The sequence below is a fragment of the Melospiza melodia genome, chromosome 12 (assembly GCF_035770615.1).
Source record: "Melospiza melodia melodia isolate bMelMel2 chromosome 12, bMelMel2.pri, whole genome shotgun sequence".
Classification (NCBI taxonomy): Eukaryota; Metazoa; Chordata; class Aves; order Passeriformes; family Passerellidae; genus Melospiza; species Melospiza melodia.
This window is the reverse complement of record NC_086205.1, coordinates 19835948-19855406: the sequence shown is the minus strand read 5'-3', so window position 1 is coordinate 19855406 and position 19459 is coordinate 19835948. Positions and strand designations below refer to the sequence as shown.

The following is a 19459-nucleotide window of genomic DNA, read 5'->3' as shown; positions in this document are numbered from 1 at the left end:
AATTGTTACTTGGCAGAAATAATCAAGAACTTCTGGCAAAAAAGAGCCATTTACAGCACTACATGTTAAATTTATTCTTAAGCCAATCTTTACCCTGTAAAAGGAAAAAATAATATTTGAGATGTCCAAGGAGATTTTAAAATTACCAAGTCTTGCAGCAGGTTTGTAAATGGTTTTTCTGTAGCTGCCTCTGCCAGTTCTCTGCCTCTGCCAGTTCTTATTTCCCAGCATCAGGAGGACACAATGCATGACGTATCAGCCAACATTCCTATAAATTCCCATAATGACAAATGATAACAGATTTCTTTGGATTTAAGGTTCATCTTTGCAACATAATTCTGTACAAAACCAAACCTCACCCACTCCAGGATTCCAAGTTCAGAAGTTTTAATGAATTGTTCTCTAGCTGCAGACAGGGCTCATGAGTTCCATCAAACACTTTCACCAATGCAATGCTGTGCTGATTTCCTACCTGGCTATTGTGTGCTTAAAATCTGAGGAAAAAGCAGTGATGAGTTATTTAACTTACACATGAAGCACTGCTCAGGCATGTAAAACTGGAGACATACAATTTCAAGTCAAAAAAAGCAAACAAGATGGTAACACCAGGATAGTTTTTATTTGCTCCCTGAATTAAATATTGGCAGATACAGAAAATTCAGATACCAACTATTTCCCCAACATTTACAAGACTGAGTTTGCAATGTCAGAAAACAAGGACATTTATGCACAATCCTGGCAACTGATAGTGTGAGTGCACAAGATGGCCCTGCCTGAACATCAGCTTTTTAGAGGCAGTGTCCCTGGTCTCCAGCATCCAATGCTGTCCCCTCACTGACAATTGTGGCACCACGGAACGGCCAAGTAAATATCCTGAGTGGGCAGCTCCAGTGCATTTCCCCCTGCAAAGGATTTATTCCATGCTCCTCCTGAAGGGGCAGAGGCTAGGTCAGCACATCCAACAAATAACCCACCTATGAACACAAGCTGATGGTTGCAGTACCCTTTTCACTGTTGAGAGCAGGGAGAATGCAGCACAGTGACACTTCCAAGTAAGCTGTTCTTAAGAGCCTTGCTGCTGCCACACATTGTGAGCCAGAGGCACACTCACTCCCTGCTGCCTGCCGAGCTGCTCTGCAGCTGCAGAGCCTCACAGTGGGTCTGCAGCACTTTCCCTGCTGTCTGAGGGAAGTTTCAAATAAATAAACGGCCATGAAGTAAGCAAGCTTATATAACTGAAATCATGTGGATACACAGGCTGTGTGCTGCTGAAGGAAATACCACTTGCTCCTTTTCACACTGGAGCAGAACTTAGTAACTTGCATTCTCCTCAAAGCAACTGGTGCAGTCAAAGCCCCCAGGGCAAAATACAAGTGTAGTTGGTGCAGCACGAGGAGCTAGGCACCTCTGCTCCCTTTTCATAAAAAAAAATTAGGAAACAGACACTTCTCTAAGCCTTGTCTGCTAAGCTGGGGGCACAGAAGAACGATCACATGCAGGATATGGTGATCGGTACAGCCATCAACCAACCCTGTGGGGAAGCTGAGCACACACCACCCCCAGTTCTACAGCACAGGAAACACATGGTTTTACCAACTCCATTGTGCAATTTGTGTTAGATCCTAGCATGGCAGATGGCAAGAGATTTTCCCTTTTGGAAAGATCACAGAAGTGCCTTCTAGGCTGCAAAATGCCTTGGGCGTCCTCAGACAGCTGCATCTTCTTTAGGCACAAGAACTCCTGAATTCTAGTCCTGCACTCCAGATCCTAATCCACATGCTCTTACTGACCAACCTTGCCGGTGTCTCTTCAGCAGGAGTTCCCTTAGCTCCAGAAGCAACAATGACTCCAAATACCTCAGCTGTACCACCATTCTTCCACAACCCTGATGGTTAGATCTACAGGGGCATTGTATACATCTGCATCTATTCTCTCCCTTTGTATTAGTAACAAGGACCTCCCAAAAGATAGCTTATAGTACATCATATCCAGGCTCCAGAGGGATTTTAGGTATCACCGCCTCCTGCTTTTCCCTTATTGTTTTTATACTGGGTTGCAACATAAGGTGCAAATGAGGGAGGGAGGGAGGGAGGGAAGTGGCAAAGTTGGGAACACACAACTGAATTAATGATGGGATTGTCAGTCACTTCGATGTCAGGCCCCACATCTATACACCATGCACTGGCATTGATCTTGCCCTGCCCACTTGGCCCAGAAAGGCAGTGAGAGCCTCTTCTCATGCTGAGCCACCATATCAGTCTTGGTCGCCGTCAGACGACTCCTCCTCTGCCTCCTCCAGCCACTGGATAAACTTCTGGAGCTGCAGAGAGAATGAAACATAATTGGGTAACAACTGACATCTAGGAGATCCTGGAAATGCTCAACCAATACACTGTGTGAGTGAGCATGACCACCATGCACAAGAAAGTATTTCCAGGAGAAACAGAAATGGAGGCAGTTTGAGGGAGCAAGAGACAATTAGGTGAAAAACCACTGGGAAAAAGCCACAGACAAATGCAGACTGATTAAATTCCTAAAGGAGATTGCTCCAGTCAGACAATCCCTCCAACACTCAGCAAAAAGACAAAAGCTTGAGAGGTTTTCAGAGCTTCAGGGCAAAGAGATGGCAGCTGCACCTTAGCTGACATGTTAGGAAAACTCTGTTGGGAAAAAACTTGTCCCTCAGAAACTGCTATTAAAAAGGCAGCTCATTTTACATTTTAACTGGGCTTGAACAAGCAGCTGAAAGCACTGCTGACCTATACTAATAGCTGACTTTGCAAAGGTCTTGAACAAAGTTGTTCTTTAGATGGTTTTTTCCCTCTACTTCTCTTCCAGATCCAGGGAGGAAGACTGGAACAGGGCTCAGCCAAACTGCAGCACAAAGTTCTGCCTGATGGAGGAGGGAAGTTTATATGCTCCTTGCAACAGAAGCCAAATGAAACTACTCAGTACAGCAAATGCTTAGAAATATATGTGAAGGGACTGCTGAGCCAGGAATGAAAGCTTCAAAGGAATTGCATGGGGCCAGCACACAGGGCATTGGCCTAAGGCCCATTTCAAGTGGGTGTTGGCTTAGAGAAACCGTGCTGCTACTCCAGAAAGTGCTGGCCTCAGAGTGCTACAGAAAGCCTACTAGAAACAATCCTCACACTACCTCCATTCCTTATCCAAACAGGATGATTATGGCAGAATGCACAGAAACTGTTCTGGAGAACAAATCTGTGTTGATTAGTGTTCAGTGCACTGGTGTGTTTCTTGGCCTACCATGTTATGGCAGCTGCTCTACAGAAGGTGACAGTGACACCAAACTTTACTGGAAGTTTCTTACAGCAGCTGTTGTCTGTCTGTCTCCCCCCAGCCCAGCCTCTCCCAACACCTTTGGGACTCACCCGTTGGTTTTTACGAAGCTGCTTTCCTTTGTCAGACGTGTCCCGCAAAGAGAACCAATTGAGAATTACATCTTCTTCCAGAATTTCCAGCTGGTAAAATGTCATCAACACCTGCATCAATTAGAAAAGAGCAACAGGCTCTCTATAAACTCTTTTGGGACTAGCTCATGTCCAAGTACAAAGTTTGCACGTAATCTGTGTCTCTCAGCTCTGTCTTCACCAGAAGGCACTCAGTCTGCTTCATTTTCCTTCTACTGTTAAAAATAACCGTGATTCTCCTACCAAGCCTTATGTTCCTGACAGATATTGTGACACATAATGAGTCAAAGTTCAAGCTCCATCAGCATCAGCTCTGAGGATGCTGGGTAGGACTGAGAGCAGTGGGCAATGAGGGGTCACAAAGGACATCAGTTCAAGACCTAAGTTCTCTTTTTAAAGCAACCCAAACACCATCCCCAAAGCAGATCCAACAAACAACTGATGCTGGCTCACATTCAGCAGTGACATGTGCAGAGGAGCATGAACCTGTCCAGCTGTGCCCCTCCTCCTGCCAGCTCTCTCTCTGCAGTGCCTTATGGCAGGTGTCAAAGCAATTGGTCATTGCTCAGCTCAAGCCCCTGCCCTGTGAGCGAGGCCATCAGGCTTTCTCAGGGTGCCTTTGTGCTCAGGCAGAGCAGGCACTTTGCATCGGCCTCCTTGCAGCAGAGCGCTAACAAAGCTGGCTGCCAACTCCAAATATAAAGTGTCACTTCAATTCCCAGCCTCTAGGGAAACTCAGGCCCCTAGAACAATGGACACATGCCAAACAATTGCTGTAATTCAAGGACATTTTGGCTCACCAAACTGAAGGCTTTTGGCTCCAGTCCTAAGTGCTTTGCCATCAGCCAGAAGCACTGGTAGGAGAAGTTAAGATTACTCTTTTTTGAGGAATCAAGAGTTAAGCAGGCTCTAGGAGAGCTCCTCCAAAACATACAGGGGCTTCCTGAGTTGCTGCTAAAGGAGCCTTGTAATCCAAGTCAAATGGTTTCCATGTGATAAGGCAGACAGAATGTAGGGACAAAATATTAGTAGGGAGACAGATAATAAGCCACATGACAGCTTTCCTTTACTCCCTATTTCATAACTAGCTCAGCCTGAATAAAATTCCACTTTTATTCCCAGCTTTTGGAGTGTTTTGCACTCCAAAGTAGGATAAACCATTTAGCATTGAGATCCCAGGGACCATGGAGAGATAAAGGAAATGAAGCTCTTCCTAGAGCGAGTCTCTGGCCTCGCCTCTTCCAGTGTCACACAACAAGGGCATCTATGTTAGAAGCTGCAAAATAATAGCTCCCCACAGGCTGCAGGCTGGTAATTAATACTCACCCTCAGCTGTGCTCCCTCAGAGGCACAGGCAGACACAGAATTATTTTTTTTTTTTTAAGAAATTGTTATAAATGGATTTTCTACACACCCCTCTCCACCGAGACTCCAAAATTCTCTCCCTTAAAGCAGAGAGGTGATGATGTAAATAGGATGCATTCCACTGTGAATCTAGCAAAAACAGATTTGGGAGAGGATACTCACTTTAGCTATCGATGTGCAGAGACTGTCATGTTCCAAGAAGAATTCCTCAATGGCACATAAGGCATTCAAGTGATCTGATGCTCGTTTTATGTAGTTCTTAAACAATGGGGTCCAGTTCTTCAACAGCTGCAGGGAGAAAACACAGAAGAGCTCCTGAGCTGAGATGGATGGGTGCACTCAGCCCCATGTCTCAGCTGTGTTACACCAAGTGACCCAGGGAAGCATTTTATGAAGCTATTCAGCTAACTACTTCAGGTATTTGACCCTCTCTGTCCATGAAACAGATAATATTGAGTCTCACATGCGAGAAGAGAACCTGGTTTTACTAAGCTTTCAGAATATCTATTAGCTTTCCTGTTTTTGCCTCTCTAGATGGAATACCAGATCATCACAATGAATGTTGTTCAATGGAGTCTGTTGTTCAAACAAAATCTCTTCACTGCAGACTGATAAGGAGAGATACCTACATGCTACTCACAGCCTCCCCCCACAGAGCAGCTGACATTTCAGTGGAATTTTCCTTCAAAGCAGAAGGACGAATAAGGAAACATAGAAAAAGATAATGCCAGGTTAATTACCAGCTGAGTAGAACTGAACAGTGAAAAACAACCACCCCTAAAACAGGAACATGTCAGAGCAGCCCCTAAGTGCAAATCACACATTTGCTGTGTGCCCAGAGGCTTGTTTGGATCCTGAAGCCTGCTGCAGGGAACGAGTGGGAAGGATAAAGGACAAGAAGTTGTTACACTATTAGTTGTTCTCTCCTCCAAGGCTTATTTTTCTTGAAGTCTTAAGTTTAATGATTTGAGTGCTGCCTCTTCAAACAATATTTCTGAGTCCCCCACAGCTCTTTCCCTTGTTGTACATATCTGGGAAATATGCAGCAGGGAGCTCTGCAAAGCAGCACACACTGACCTGAATCTGGGATAGGAGGTAATACTTAGATCCCAATCCATAAAAATTTTAAAAGGTATCAGAACTTGGATAAGATACAAAAATTCTTCTTTGGCCACATCATGACCTGACCATCCTACAAAAGCATTGTAGGAAATTAAATCAGAGTTCCACATCTTTTTAAATGGAGTAATTCAACAGCAGGTGATCCTGGAACTACACCCCTGGCATGCCTGCACAGATACACAGGTCTGCTGTGCCTTCAGCAGAGTCTCCTTACAGAACAAATCTGGTTTGTTTTGAAGGGAAACTGCAATTCACAGGGGCTTGGGGTGTGATGAAGCTCTGAGTCATGTAAATTTGGGGTTAATCAGCATTTTACTGTCCAGGATAACTGTTAACAGGTAGCAGACCTGGGAGAGGGGGAGCTCCAGGACACACAGCAGAGCTACAACCCAGGCTATGGGGATAGTCCAGGCTGGTGTGGGCCACCAGAGACAGCCTCAGCTAGGAAACAGTAACAGGGCTCATCTGCTCTGTAGTACTGCACTCCATCACCTCTGCAGACACATCTGATCTGCAACCCTGCTGGAACTTGCATGCCTCAAGCAGAAACAAAGAAGGGGATTAGTCCAAGCAAACTCATCTGTACAGTGGTACATTGACTGGTTTGAGGAACAACAGTAACAGCATAAAATGATCCTGATCATCATGGTATGATAATAAAACAACTGAGGGTTCTGTGGCATATTTACAGGAGGTACTTTAGCATTAAGTATTTTGCTAAACACTCTTCCCTCCTCTACAACCATCTCCCCATTCTTATTACTACTGGATAAGAAAGTTATCCTACTGGAAAGTTTATTTCAGGCTAAGAAACACTTTGTAATACCTTTCTATTAACACCTTTAAATCATAAGCAGGCACAAACCTAACCAGAAGCTACTGAGTTTCTGAAAGCAGGTTATTTATACAGAAAACACTCACAACCCCAGGACTCAACTCAGCGTGCCTGCTGCTGGAAAAGGGAAAGAAGAAAAAATATACCATGTCGAGTTGAGAACATGCACTGCACTGTAACTGGTGCTGGTGGGGGTAGTTAGACCACAACAGCATTTGGGCTGATCACCATAAATGGCTTCAGTGACAGCAGAAATCCATCTGGTCTCCAAATAAGCAATCCCACAGTGTGTTCACATGCACTCCATTAGAGAATCCCAGTTCTGGGAAAGGTCTGTAGTTCTAGGAAAGGTCTATTTCTGCACCTTCTCTGCTTTACAACTTGCACAAGAGCTGAACGAGATCTCTGACACACATCAAACTGGATACCTCTATTTGTCAAGCCTCCATGTTTCATCTGAAAAAAATACCCATGGGCATATCCTTTACCAGATGCTTGTTTCCTAAAATTGCTGCAACACTTCAGAGCTTCATGCTCAGGGGCCAGCACTTCAGACCACATAGTGTGGTTTCAAGTCAAATCATACATCACAACTATGGCATTCCCACAATTTCCTATCCTGAGCTGCCTGGGACTGCTCTACCATAGGTTTTATATAAGCAACTCATCTTATTTCAGCATCTCTTGGTCAGAGTTGAGCTACAAAGAGAGTGAGAAACATAAAGAGGTCTGTAAGGTTCATTGGGCTCCTGATACCCATCACTCTCAGAATGCAGGTAGCCCCATCTCACACAAAATAACATTTTTCCATAACTACTCCATCATGAGCAACTCTCAGCCCAAACCTGCTATTGCCTGAGGCAGTTTTAGCTGCAAACTTCAGCAACAACTACTTTCATTATTTACTAACCTATTCCAAGCCTGTGCTTGGGATTTGCAGAGTGTAAATAAGAATTAGTAAATTAATGGAGTGCACTTTTTTCTAACCAGGGAATTGCAAGCTGCAGAGAAGCCACTGTTCCAGATGCTGTACAACTTCTACCTGAAGAACTGTTTTTTGCAGACCACTGCTGGTAAATACACAAAGCTGCTGTCTCAGAAGAACAGTGATGTGTGTTTAATAAGCCTTTGAAGGCTGGGTCACTACATCTATTTGAGGTATATCTCACCCCAAATACTAGGTTATTGTAACAGTGACAAACACCATGAGTGCAAGTGAACACACCTGTAGCTCACCAGGACACTGTGATCATGCTGAATGCAGTGCAGAAAGCCAGCACAGCAATCCTGAACACAGTGAAGGATTCTCTAAGAAATTTCCTGGTTGTTCTTTACAAGGGAGAATCTAGAGAAAGTGGCTGCCATGATGGTCAATTGGTTTGACACCTGGCTCTATTTGATAAATCTAAGGGTAATTTTTTCATAAATGAATACAATTCCCTGCCTAGACAAATGCCACCTGCACATGACATGACACATGGCCACTCTTAACATCACATTTTGATTATTACTACTTCTCACAAAAGGTGAGCTGAGTTGTTCTCTCTGCTGCTAAACATGAGCATTAACTTTCCTTTGATGAAAAAGATATGGACAAAGTTACCCAGAGAAACTCTTCACCTACTACCACTGTCTTCATCTTCTAGGGGTTTGGGGCAATTGCACAAAACTTCATGCATTTATATGCTTAATCCCAGACTAGAACATTTTCTGACTGAGTGCTGCAGTGAAATTCTCCTTTCCCACTCATGCTACAGTTAAGAGCCTAATCTGAGAGACCAAGAGATGTCATATCCCAGCTGAGATTAAAAAACCCCATCCTATATAGCTACGAATTCCACACAAGCTGTTGTCTAGATGAACTGCTTTCAACTCAGAATCTAACACCTGCTCCAACATCTTCTTCAGTCCTCCTCCTTCAATTCTCTTTTTCAAGGACAGGACATGCTATTCAAGAAAACAGTCTGGAAAAATGAACAAAAGCAAGCAGATTTTAAACAGAGTGAGCAGCAAAACCTCACTAAGCCATTTGAAGAACAGATCAGTTTACATGGATGTTTTCTGCAGAAGGCATCTCCACATGTCCAAGAGGTAAGTTAAGTAGCATGCTTACACCTACACAAAGGAGAATTAGTTTTCCACTCTTTCCCATCAATTGAAAGCACATACTTCCTCAGAGAAAGGATTATGAGGAAGTCTAGTGTTCCTCTCAATCTCCTAAAAAAAAAGTAGTCCTAAAAAAATTGAAGTAGTCTGTCCCAAACATGTGTCAGACCTATTCATTCTGAAAGAGCATTTTCAGAATCTGTAGTTTGCAAAGTCAAATACATAAATGGACTGTAACAAGGAGACAAAGATACTACAATGACTTCAGCTTGGGTGAACAAAACCATTAAGAGAAGACTATCTGCTTTTTAAAACAGGTCCTACCCTATTTTTTCTGCCATAAGGCAGGAAATTGAAATTGGTACACCCAACTATACAACCCACGTCCCTAGCAATAAAGCAGAACTTTATCTTTGCACAAAGACAACAATACCGTGCCTTGGCATTTGGCTGGAAAAAAAATTGGCACCAATTATGGTATGCAGTAAAATAAGACCTTGGAAAGGATCCCATTGGGAGAGGAGTGCTCCCCATTGCCCCAGGGACAGGACTTGAGATGGATTGGGACTGGGTTGCTGGAATTCAAGCCTGTAAAGACATCTCTAACAGACCTCCTCTTTTCTCTTTTACAAATTATGCACTTCTACTGTGTCACACAGGCAACAGAAACAACCACAGGTACTGAACTAGAGCTCCCACACCTACAGTCTCAGCTGAGCTCTGTCAAACAGGAACAACAGTTTCAGTTCATTTTTATTTCTATAGAAGACAAAGAGGCTCATGAACTCAAGGAGTTCAAGTGGCTCCAGGGTTAAACAAAAGGGATTTCTCAGGCAGGAACTACCTAGGGCACACAGAAAGACTGTTACACACTAGGAGACAAGCCCAAAGAAGAGTCAGATGGAGCAGGACTCACAGGAAGTAATGCTGAGAAATAGTTCTGGGAGTCCAGGTTTGCATCCAGCTGCTGCAGTGGGAACTCCAGGATCACTTTACTGAGCACCTGCATCATCTCCTTCAGGCTAATGTTATATGCATACCTAAAATGAAAAAGGCAACATTTCAACATTTCACACTGTCTGATCTCTGCAGACTGTGGCTATTCACAGAGATAAGAGTAGAAAATCTGATTTTCATATTCTTATTTGTTTATTTGGTTTTCCAAATATTCAGATAATAAAATCACTTTGTATTGCATCAGACTCTGCACAAGGCCGTAGGTCCTGAAAATCTGTTATCACAATTGGAAGAAGCTGCTGCAGGGACAGCACCCTCACATTTAGCAGAGTGCTGTAGGAATGCTCTTGCACGAAAGCAAGCACACAGGTTTGGATTTGAGAAACACTAAATAAAAGGCACTCTAAATATGTGTTGTAGACTTGCTGCTGTAAAAATACTTTGCACAAGTCACACGACAGCACAGCCCCAGCTGCAGGCAGCTGGCTGAATGCTGCAATGCCCAGAGCAACAGACCCTGCATGAACTTCCAGGCAGTCGTGCCAAGAACTGGCCTTTTCTCTTCAGTGCACAGTTATTCAGCAGCAATTCAATCTCTTGTTACAGAGAGGGGGCAGGAAAAGCCTAATCACCAAGGATGCTAGAGGTGCAGCTGGTGCTCCCCATCAACTCCTGCTGTCATTCAGTCATGATGTCTAAGCTGCATTTCTCATGCTCCTTACTGATAAAATGTCTAACAATGGGAATTCACGTGGTTTCTCCTCTTCTTTTGACATGCCTGCTGTCAATCCCAACTGTTCAGCATAAGGGACAATACCCCTAAGGACACCCCAAGGATCCCTAAGGACATCCCCAACTCACTTGAGGGAGTTGATTTCCAGGACCAGGTTGTCACAGGAAATGTTTTCTTCTTCACCCCTTTGTAACGTACCCAGAACCTCATTCTGGAAAACTAATGAAAGAAAGGACAGGCAGTTAGACACGAGGGAAAAGCACAGATTTCCAAACTGCTCATTACTGAAGGAATGATGCCCTTCACAAAAAAGGCATTCTGACACAGATGTTTATTTGCTCTCTGTACAGTGACACAAACCCACAGCAACTATACTTATAAATAGTGGGATATAATTCAAACAAAGGAAACCACCTACTACATGTCACTGATCTATCCACAGAAACCAGTACAAAGCTATTTACCTCTGCAGCCTTTTAGAGCAGAGTTTCTATTATACTTTCACAATCTAGCCTTTCCTACTCAGACAAACCTCACTTCCCATAACTGAAAGTATTAATTCAAATCTAAAATTTATTGATTTATTTCCTTTGAGGCAATATTCCAACATGAGAGAGTTTTTGGGTTTTTCCAATTTGGCCTGAACCTCTTTCAAATCTAGGTAAGCTTAACACAACAAAACAGAAAACCAAAACATCTCTGCCTAAAGAGGAAACTCCTACAAGGACATTTACTTCTCCAGAGTGATTACAGTACTAAGCTGTCCATACAGAGAAACTCTAGTGGACCTTCCACAGTCTCTAAAATTGGGCAATGACACTGCCATTTAAACAGAAAACTCAGGGAGGTTCTTTCATGAAGGTCCAGTGATGAGGAATGAGGAAGATGGAGACTGTTTGCTAGTTTCTTATCCTTGACTGCTCTGGGTTAACCCAGCAGTGATACAGGGAATATTAATGAACTCTGTAGAAAATGCAGGAAGTGAGATCAGGAAACAACATATCACAGAGGTGCACAAATTTTCCAATACATCCAGAGAAGGCAGCACAAACCTCACACACTGCAGTATCTACAGAATCACTGTACTTCTTCAGAGGCCATCTCACCTTTGATGTCATCCAGCTGAGGGGAAGCTGTCCGACTGTCTGGCTCCTCAGAGCCCATGCTCAGGTCACTGTCAGATTCACTCTCTTCCTCTGAGGGCATAGCTGGGCCTGAGGAAGGACAAGATGCAGCATTCAGCACTCAAAAGCTGCAACCATCATATGCCACGAGGAACCAGGTGTCCCAGGGACTTCCCAACCAAGTCAGCAACTATCTGTCCTTGCAAGGAAGCTTCTATTTACAGGCCCAGATGATTAGATTTGCTGCAGAGGGAACACTACAGCTGGCACGAGGATAATGGGATTTTTGGGAGTCTGCAGGCAGACAACAAAGGACACGGACAGAAGGAACTGCATTTTGTGCAGAATGCTGAGTCACAATGGAGCAATGTCAGCAGACACTGCCACTGGCAGGAAGAAAGCCAGCAGCACCTGGAATAGCCAAAGCATATTCCCATCTGAGGGAGGGGCTGGTGCCCCATGGTGCAGCATTGCCAGCACACACAGCTCTGTGTGTTGGTGCAAGGCAAATATCTAACAACCACCTTCCACAGAGCACAGGTAGAGAGAATCTGGTCCACAACCTGCTTTTAACTCTCACCTTCCCTGCACACATAGCTGTTATCTGGAGCCAGTCTGCTTCACAAAGCCCAGGTCTTCCTCTAGACACAATCACCAGCATCCCACTTGGCTGGCTTCCCCAACACACACCTGTCTGCTCAGCCCCAGGTGACCACACTAAACTTCTCCTCACCCCATAGGCTTTGCCTCTGCTCTTCTTCATCCTCTTCATTCTTGTCATCTGCTTTCCAGAGATAGCCTCTGCCCTCTGAGCCTACATCCTTTTTATTGTAACCTGGAAAAGAATCAGCAGTCAGAGTGTGGATGTAGCAGATACCTGCTTACAGGCAAAGATGAAATAGACTGTATAACCTGCATGTTACTGCCCCTGAAGAACCTTCATCAAGAGGGAGCTGGGACTCCTGCAGATGCACATGGATTTCAGCTTTCATTTCCTCACATGCCTTAACAAGTGACTTACTCCTTCTTACAGCAGCAACATTTGGCAGACCATGTTTAGATCCCTTGACAAACCCACACTGTAGCAACAGCACTTCACAAGGACAAAGCCCTTGGACTCAGCTGAGTATCCTTGCTTGCCCTGATGAAAACCCATAGGTTCCAGGCTGAATGCAGCTCTAAGCTCTACCCTGGCACTGCAGTGTCTGGAATGGTGCTGGTAAAGACCCCAAAAGATCATGGAAGACAAATCCTTCTGCACAGCTTTAGTGCATGGAGACAGAGACTCTCATACCTTTCAGTTTCACTTTGCTCTCCTTGTTCACACCAGAATCATCACTGAACTGGTCATCATCCTCTTCCTCCTCATCTGGGGGGTGCAGAGAGATCACTGTTCCCTCAGGCAGGGTGATGCCAGGACCTACTACTACCTGAAAATATGTGAAACACATCTTAATAACAAACACTGTGACTGCCCCTTTGTACCTCCACCAGCAGCTGCAGACAAGGTGTCACTAATAAGTGTAACTGAAGACACCAGCACTGCCACTTTCCATATTATACTGCCCCAGCCAAGCAGAGGGAAGAAAAGGGTGGGAGCAGTAGCACAATCTCCACCTCTGCAAAAAGGCTTGGGGAAGCCCTGTGTTCTGGAATAGTACAGTGTAAGATAAGTGACCTGCCAGGAGGGGCAGAAAGCAGAACAGACATAAATCAGCTCACCTGAGAAGAGAGCACACAGTGGGGCTTTAGCTTTACTTTCTCCTTCACTTCAGCCTCATCACAGATAACAGAATGGTGGATCTCCACATTATCTGCTATGTGCACTCGGTCCCACAGAACAGCTCCATGCAAAGTCACTTTATCACCTGTTACACACCATCAAGTACAAATATGTTGAGGAAGGATGTCTGGTGCTCTCTGACACTGCTGAGTCTTACTGGCTTACTTAAGCCTTACATCTTACTGACTCCCAACCCCCTTGATGCATGATGGATGTTACATGATAGGGGAAGTAACAGCTCATGAAAATGGGGACAGATGTCCCTCATTTGCAGGATGGTGGTGGTTGATAACACTAGATCAGTAAAGGTCATGCATTCTCTGCTGCTGAAACAACTAATTTGCATGAAGTACTTTCCAGCTTTATTATGGTACCCTGGAAACTTTAATGTATTTCCTCTGCTGGAAAACCAAGCTTTTCTCTTTTCTCCCCATTAGCAATCAATCAGTACCCACCTATCAGTGCAAAACGCACTTTAAAAACTGAATTCCAGCAAATGTGTGCCCTGGCCTGGCACGGCTGGCACATGCCCAACTCCTGCACTCACCTATCCTACAGTGAATTCCAGCAAATGTGTGCCCTGGCCTGGCACGGCTGGCACATGCCCAACTCCTGCACTCACCTATCCTACAGTGAATTCCAGCAAATGTGTGCCCCGGCCTGGCACGGCTGGCACATGCCCCCACTCCTGCACTCACCTATCCTGCAGTTCTGCCCAATAACGCTGTTGGTGATGGAGCAGTTGCTGCCAATGACCGTTCCCTGCCCGATGAGGACGTTCTCCTCCAGCACGCTGCCATGGCCGAGGCTCACATCCACCCCTCGGTAAATGTTGTGTTTAGAGTGGGTGTAACTCTGGTTCTTGTCATCAGTGAAGTTCATCTCTGGAGTGAGAGGATAAACCCAGCGCCGGATGATGTCAGAGCACACAGCCTCGTACATCAGCAGGTTGCATATATGAGCACCATACTCTTCTGTTGTTACATGCATATGGATCTGGTTCCCCAGGACCTGGCAGACAGGCAGAGGCAAATCAGAGGGTTCTCTAAGGCAAAGTAACAGGATCTCCCTTGTAACAACCCTCTCCTTACCTCCTCATTGACCAACAGGCCACGCACAAAGTCATCTCGTGTCTGGTAGTCAAAGTTGTCTGTGAACAGTTCAGCCACCTGCCAGGAGTAAAGTACATGGAAATACTATAGTTAGAGCCAAGTTATACAATATAGGAAAGTGATGGTCTTGCCTTGAATAAAGCTGTGACTCCTTCTGCTAGGAATATTGACCCTCCCATCTCCTCCCCCTACTACTCCTGCAGAATCAATTAACAGATTCTGATTTCAAAAGTGGCAAGACATTGCTTTAGCATTTCCAAGCAGTTTTCCCGCCGCACTTTGTAGTTCCACCCCCAAAGGAAGGCTGCATACAAACTTTATCTATGTTAGCGAGCCTTAGCTAGAATAACCCTGAATGTTACCCTAACATGGTACCAGCTTAAAAGTACTGACACTTCTCCACAGCACAGCCACCACTACTGCTCCACAGATGTTATTATATCCAAAGGGAAATAACTTATTTCTGAAATAGTTTCATTCTGCACCAAACCAGCCAGTCTCTGGATGCACCCACCATGTAGTTCTGTCTGGGCTTGAGCAGTGGATGCCAGAAACAGACTGACCCCCCCATGTGTTCCACCACATGGTCACCCAGGCCATCAGCTCAGCCAGTTCTGTTTCCCAAACCTGGTACTCATGCCACACACACCCTGCACACACCCTCAGCAGTACCAAGGGAGCAGTACAGACTGGATTTGGGACCCGTGGAAGGGCAGGGCTCACCTGTGGAGAGCAGATGCTGATATGACAATCCAGCAAGTCATGGCGCACCTCAACGTTCTCAATAGAGTTCTGGAATAGACTCTGAAAGAGGAAAAAATTCAGGTGACCTGAGTGCCTCATGCAGTATCAAACTCCAAAAGCCTTCTATAAGCCAGGGGCAGTATTGACTGAATTATTAAACTAGCTGAAATTGTAGATTTCTCTGAGGACCAGAGAAATCTACAATCTGCACTAGACCCAATCTTAGCAGGCACAGACTGACCACACAAAGAGCTGAGTGTCAGCCAGCAGAGACTGCCCCTGCTCCTACACAGTGCAGGTCTCCCAGAAACACCTTGTACTTCCAACAATCACTTTTGATGAGGTTCCTTACCTCTGGGAGTCTCTGGGAGCTACAACTGTACAAAAAACCACTGATAAATCCAAATACAATTTTTACAGTTGGGGGTCAGTTTTGTATTGTTGCGTTTTGTTTCTTCTGGCTTTTCCTTTTTTGTTTTCTGTGGTGGTTTGTACTTCCATTTGAAGACATGAAATAACCTCCTGATTACTGATGTGGGGATGAGAATATTATACAATCACAGCCTTAGTTATGAGTTGAAGAAAGAATCTAGTCCATCTGTCTCATGGAGAAAGTGCCTTCACAGACATTTACAGAGCATTTACTACATTATTAGGTGAACAAATAGGTAAAAGGTGGTGTAATTCCACCCCATGTCAGGCTCAACAACACTTCAAAAAGGAAAGGATTGTTAAACACTGCAATGGACTGCCCAGGGAGGTTCTGGTGTCCCACTCTTGGAGGTGTTAGAGAAATGACTGGATGTGCCATGGTCTAGTTGATAATGTGGTGATCAAAGGCTGGACTCTGATCTCAGAGCTCTTTTCCAACCTAAATGATTTGGTAAAAATGGTCTATGTATGCTAGTGGTATATGCACCCCAAACTGGGAGTCTCTGCGATATCACAAATCATCTCCCTCCCTTGTTTTATATCATGGCAAGGAAATAAAGGTCAAAACCTGAACTCTGAGAAATCATCTGCCTCATGCTCAAACTGGAATGAGGCACAAACATGCGTGTCCCAGCATGATTTCACCAGGCCTCAAATAAAGATCAAGGGGGAAAAAAGCCATTTACCCCCTTTTACTTCCTATCATCTGCTCCTCCAGGAGGAGCAGCTAGGACAGCTCCCCAGCCCTCACTCAGGGAGGATCTCCCTGGGTGGGCTGCCTCACTACCACAGCCCTTTTCCACCTGCCACGCTCCAGACGCACCATAGGAAAGCGGAACCGCTTCAGCCCCTGCGTTCTCTGGTAGTGAAGGACACGGTTTGTGGCACTGTCCATAGCAATAACAATGTCATCCTCCTTGCACCTGGCATGGTGGCCAGGCGAGGACTCCTTGAATATCATCGTCATCACAGACACATTCTTTTCCATCTTACGACGCAACCTGAAAAAGGAGGGCACAGCTATGAGAACACTCCTCAGGGAGCTACTCCCGCAGCACACCAGGCAACATTCACTCTTCCAGCACCTACTTGTGCTCCTCCAGGGCTTTGGATATATTGAAGTTGGACACCACGTCGCCAGTGACCAGGATGAAGTCGGAACGCACGAGGGACTTGGCGTCCACGTCGCGCAGCACGTCCCCAAGGGAGCGGTACAGGTCCGAGGTGACAAAGCGCACCTTGTTGGGAGACGTGTGCCGGCACCACTTGGATTTTCTGGAAGAAGGGAAAAAACCCATCAGGAAGGCATAAAGAGGCTGTTCCCACAGACACACTAGGACACAGTGTCCCCAGTGAGTGCCACACCTATAAGGGAGTGCTGTGACAGTGAGCCTGCTATTGCCAGGCTCAGGTACGCTCAGAAGGGGAACTGAGGAGCAGTCCCACAACACTCAAGCCTTCTAACACTGCAGCAGGGACAGTCCTTTCTGAGATATGCTGGGAGACCACTGCTGAAAGGGTGTCTCTTACAGTTTTCATATGAATCAGTGAGACCTCTGAGGCTTGTTGGAGGGCAGACAAATACGTTCCATGATAAAACTGGAAAGAGTAAGAGATTCTTACTGCAAATGCTCTTTTATCTCAGCTGACTTCCAACAGCAGAAAACAAAGGTTTCTTCCACTCCTGTTGCTGTTAGGAACTCCAAGGTATAATCAATCATGGCCACATTTGCCATAGGTAAAAGAGCCTGAAAAAAAACCATAACACCACAGAGATAGTTGAACAAACACTCAGTACCCCAACATCAGAAACAGCCCCTTCCAGCTTGGGGATATAATGTTCAGAAACATAACACAAGTAACTGCCCCACCAGGTTTTATAAAAATCTTTTGGAGTTGATCTAAACAGTAAGAGCTAATTTGTGATCTTCTAGGGGCAGATCCTCAGTTCAGAAAGGAAGGCATACAAAATGAAGTTATCACTGAAAACTGTTCAAGAAGACTCAGATAAATGACAGAGACTGGAAAAGTGCTGATTCCCTGACTCAGGCTTCAACTGCTTCAAGAAAAACCTGTCAGACATGAATGATGAAGCCATAGTAATATGATTGTCCAGAATTAAACAAGGGGAACAAAACCCCAACCTAAAGTGAAGTGAGTACTCTCTTGACTTGAGATTCAACTCATACTTATTAAACTGAATTACTGAGTCACACCTGAGTGATGGCATACCATTCCTCAATTCATTTTTCGTGCTGTTTCATTTCAGGCCTGAGCTCGCGTGTATAATTACAAGCACCACCAACACTTAATCAGCAAATAAGGTGAGACAATTATTTAGACCTAAAGTCTCCAGAAGCCTTTTATGTTCTTTTAACACACAGCCTTTTGAGATGGATAATTAAAGCACTACCCCCATCCATTTTTCTGGCCATATTCTTTCACTCATTACAGCTGGCAAGGGCCAAGATTTCGTTTCTTTCCTTTATCAGAAACAAGCCTGTCCAAACCCGCTGCCGGTCCCGCACCAGCCGCAGACCAGGAGCCGGTAGCGCAGCTCCCACGCCATATGGAAAAGCGGAGAGCCCGATACAGCAGCGATCGATCCTCGCCTCCTCCCCTGCGGGGGACACGAACTCCTGCGGCCGAGAGCTGCCGGAGCGCAGGAGCGCGGGAGAAGCCTCTCCCCCTCCCGACCCGGCCCGGCCTCTCGCCAGACCCCTGCGCGCCCCGGTCTCCCGGGGACAGTGCACACCGGACAGGCGGCCCCGAAGGCACCGGCGCGGCGCAGGCAGAAGCACCCAGAGGGGATTTCTCACCCGCGGCCGGTCCTTGGAAATCGGGAAAAAGCGGCGGTTGAAGCTGTCGGCGACCAGCACGGCCTGGAGTGGCGGCGGCGGCTCCTCCTGCGGGTCGGGGCCGCGGGCGGACCCCCCGCCCGCCCCGCGCCGCGCGGTACCGCGGGCCGCCATCGCCGCACGCGGCCGCCGCCGCTTCCGCTTCCGCTCGCGACGGGAGCGGCAACGGGCGCCCGGCGGGGACACAAGAGCGCGGGGCGGCGCGTCCCGGCGGGAGCGGGGCGGGAGCGGGGCGGGAGCGGGGCGGGAGCGGGGCGGGAGCGGGGCGGGAGCGGGGCGGGAGCGGGGCGGGAACGGGGCGGGAGCGGGGCGAGAGCTGCTCTTTGCCTCCCCGTCATGTCCTTCCTCCCGGCATCACCTCCGTAGCGAAGGTCCGCCGTGGCACGGCCTGAGGAGCGGGGAGAGGCGTTTCATCGCCGTCCCCCGAGTAGGGAGCGGAGGTAGAGCAGCGCAGCTCCCCGCCATGGCGGGGCACGGTCGGGACTCGGCCTGGGGGAGGCCTGGATGTCCCCACAGACAGCCCCAGGTGGTCTCGGGGGTGTGTGTAGTACTTTGATGTGACCCTGCTGGTGTCTGGTTTTGGGAACAGTGAAGTTTTCTGATACACTTCCTAGCAGCTACGTGTTTGTGCTGCGTTCCCAAATGCCCAGACACTTCTCCTGCAAAGGACAGCCTTGATGTGAAGCAGCCCGTCAGCGCACAGCTCACCCCTGCCATCAGAGCTGTCCCCAAAACCCGCAGACCCTGACGGACCCCCCCGGAGCCCGCTCAGAGACCTTTCCACAGTGGATGGGATGAAAGGAGATGTGGTTTCTGAGGGTGGGGGCGGCATTTTTCTTCCCCTCAGCTCGGTGAAG

General features: G+C 46.5%; 1 protein-coding gene across 1 annotated transcript; it reads right to left on the bottom strand.

The window, feature by feature from the left end:
• Window positions 1-597: 597 nt before the first annotated feature.
• Window positions 598-18716, bottom strand: EIF2B5 (eukaryotic translation initiation factor 2B subunit epsilon). Its single transcript, XM_063167150.1, has 16 exons — window positions 18564-18716; window positions 17368-17492; window positions 16834-17019; window positions 16568-16745; window positions 15292-15372; window positions 14548-14625; window positions 14155-14467; window positions 13396-13541; window positions 12968-13103; window positions 12407-12508; window positions 11656-11763; window positions 10678-10768; window positions 9776-9899; window positions 4959-5084; window positions 3393-3503; window positions 598-2320 (listed from the first exon to the last, which is right to left on the bottom strand). Exons 1-16 carry the CDS (start codon window positions 18714-18716, stop codon window positions 2255-2257), a joined length of 2124 nt encoding a protein of 707 aa, XP_063023220.1. The 3' UTR covers window positions 598-2254.
• Window positions 18717-19459: the final 743 nt, after the last annotated feature.

Bases quoted from the DNA above. Each gene is read 5' to 3' on its own strand.
- EIF2B5 (XM_063167150.1), bottom strand. From the start codon at position 18,716: ATGGCGGCCCGCGGTACCGCGCGGCGCGGGGCGGGCGGGGGGTCCGCC. The intron at 14,626-15,291 runs GTGAGCCCTGCC...TACTCCTGGCAG, and splicing joins TCAGCATCTGCTCTCCACAG to GTGGCTGAACTGTTCACAGA. The intron at 2,321-3,392 runs GTGAGTCCCAAA...TTCTCTCTGCAG, and splicing joins AGCTTCGTAAAAACCAACGG to CTCCAGAAGTTTATCCAGTG.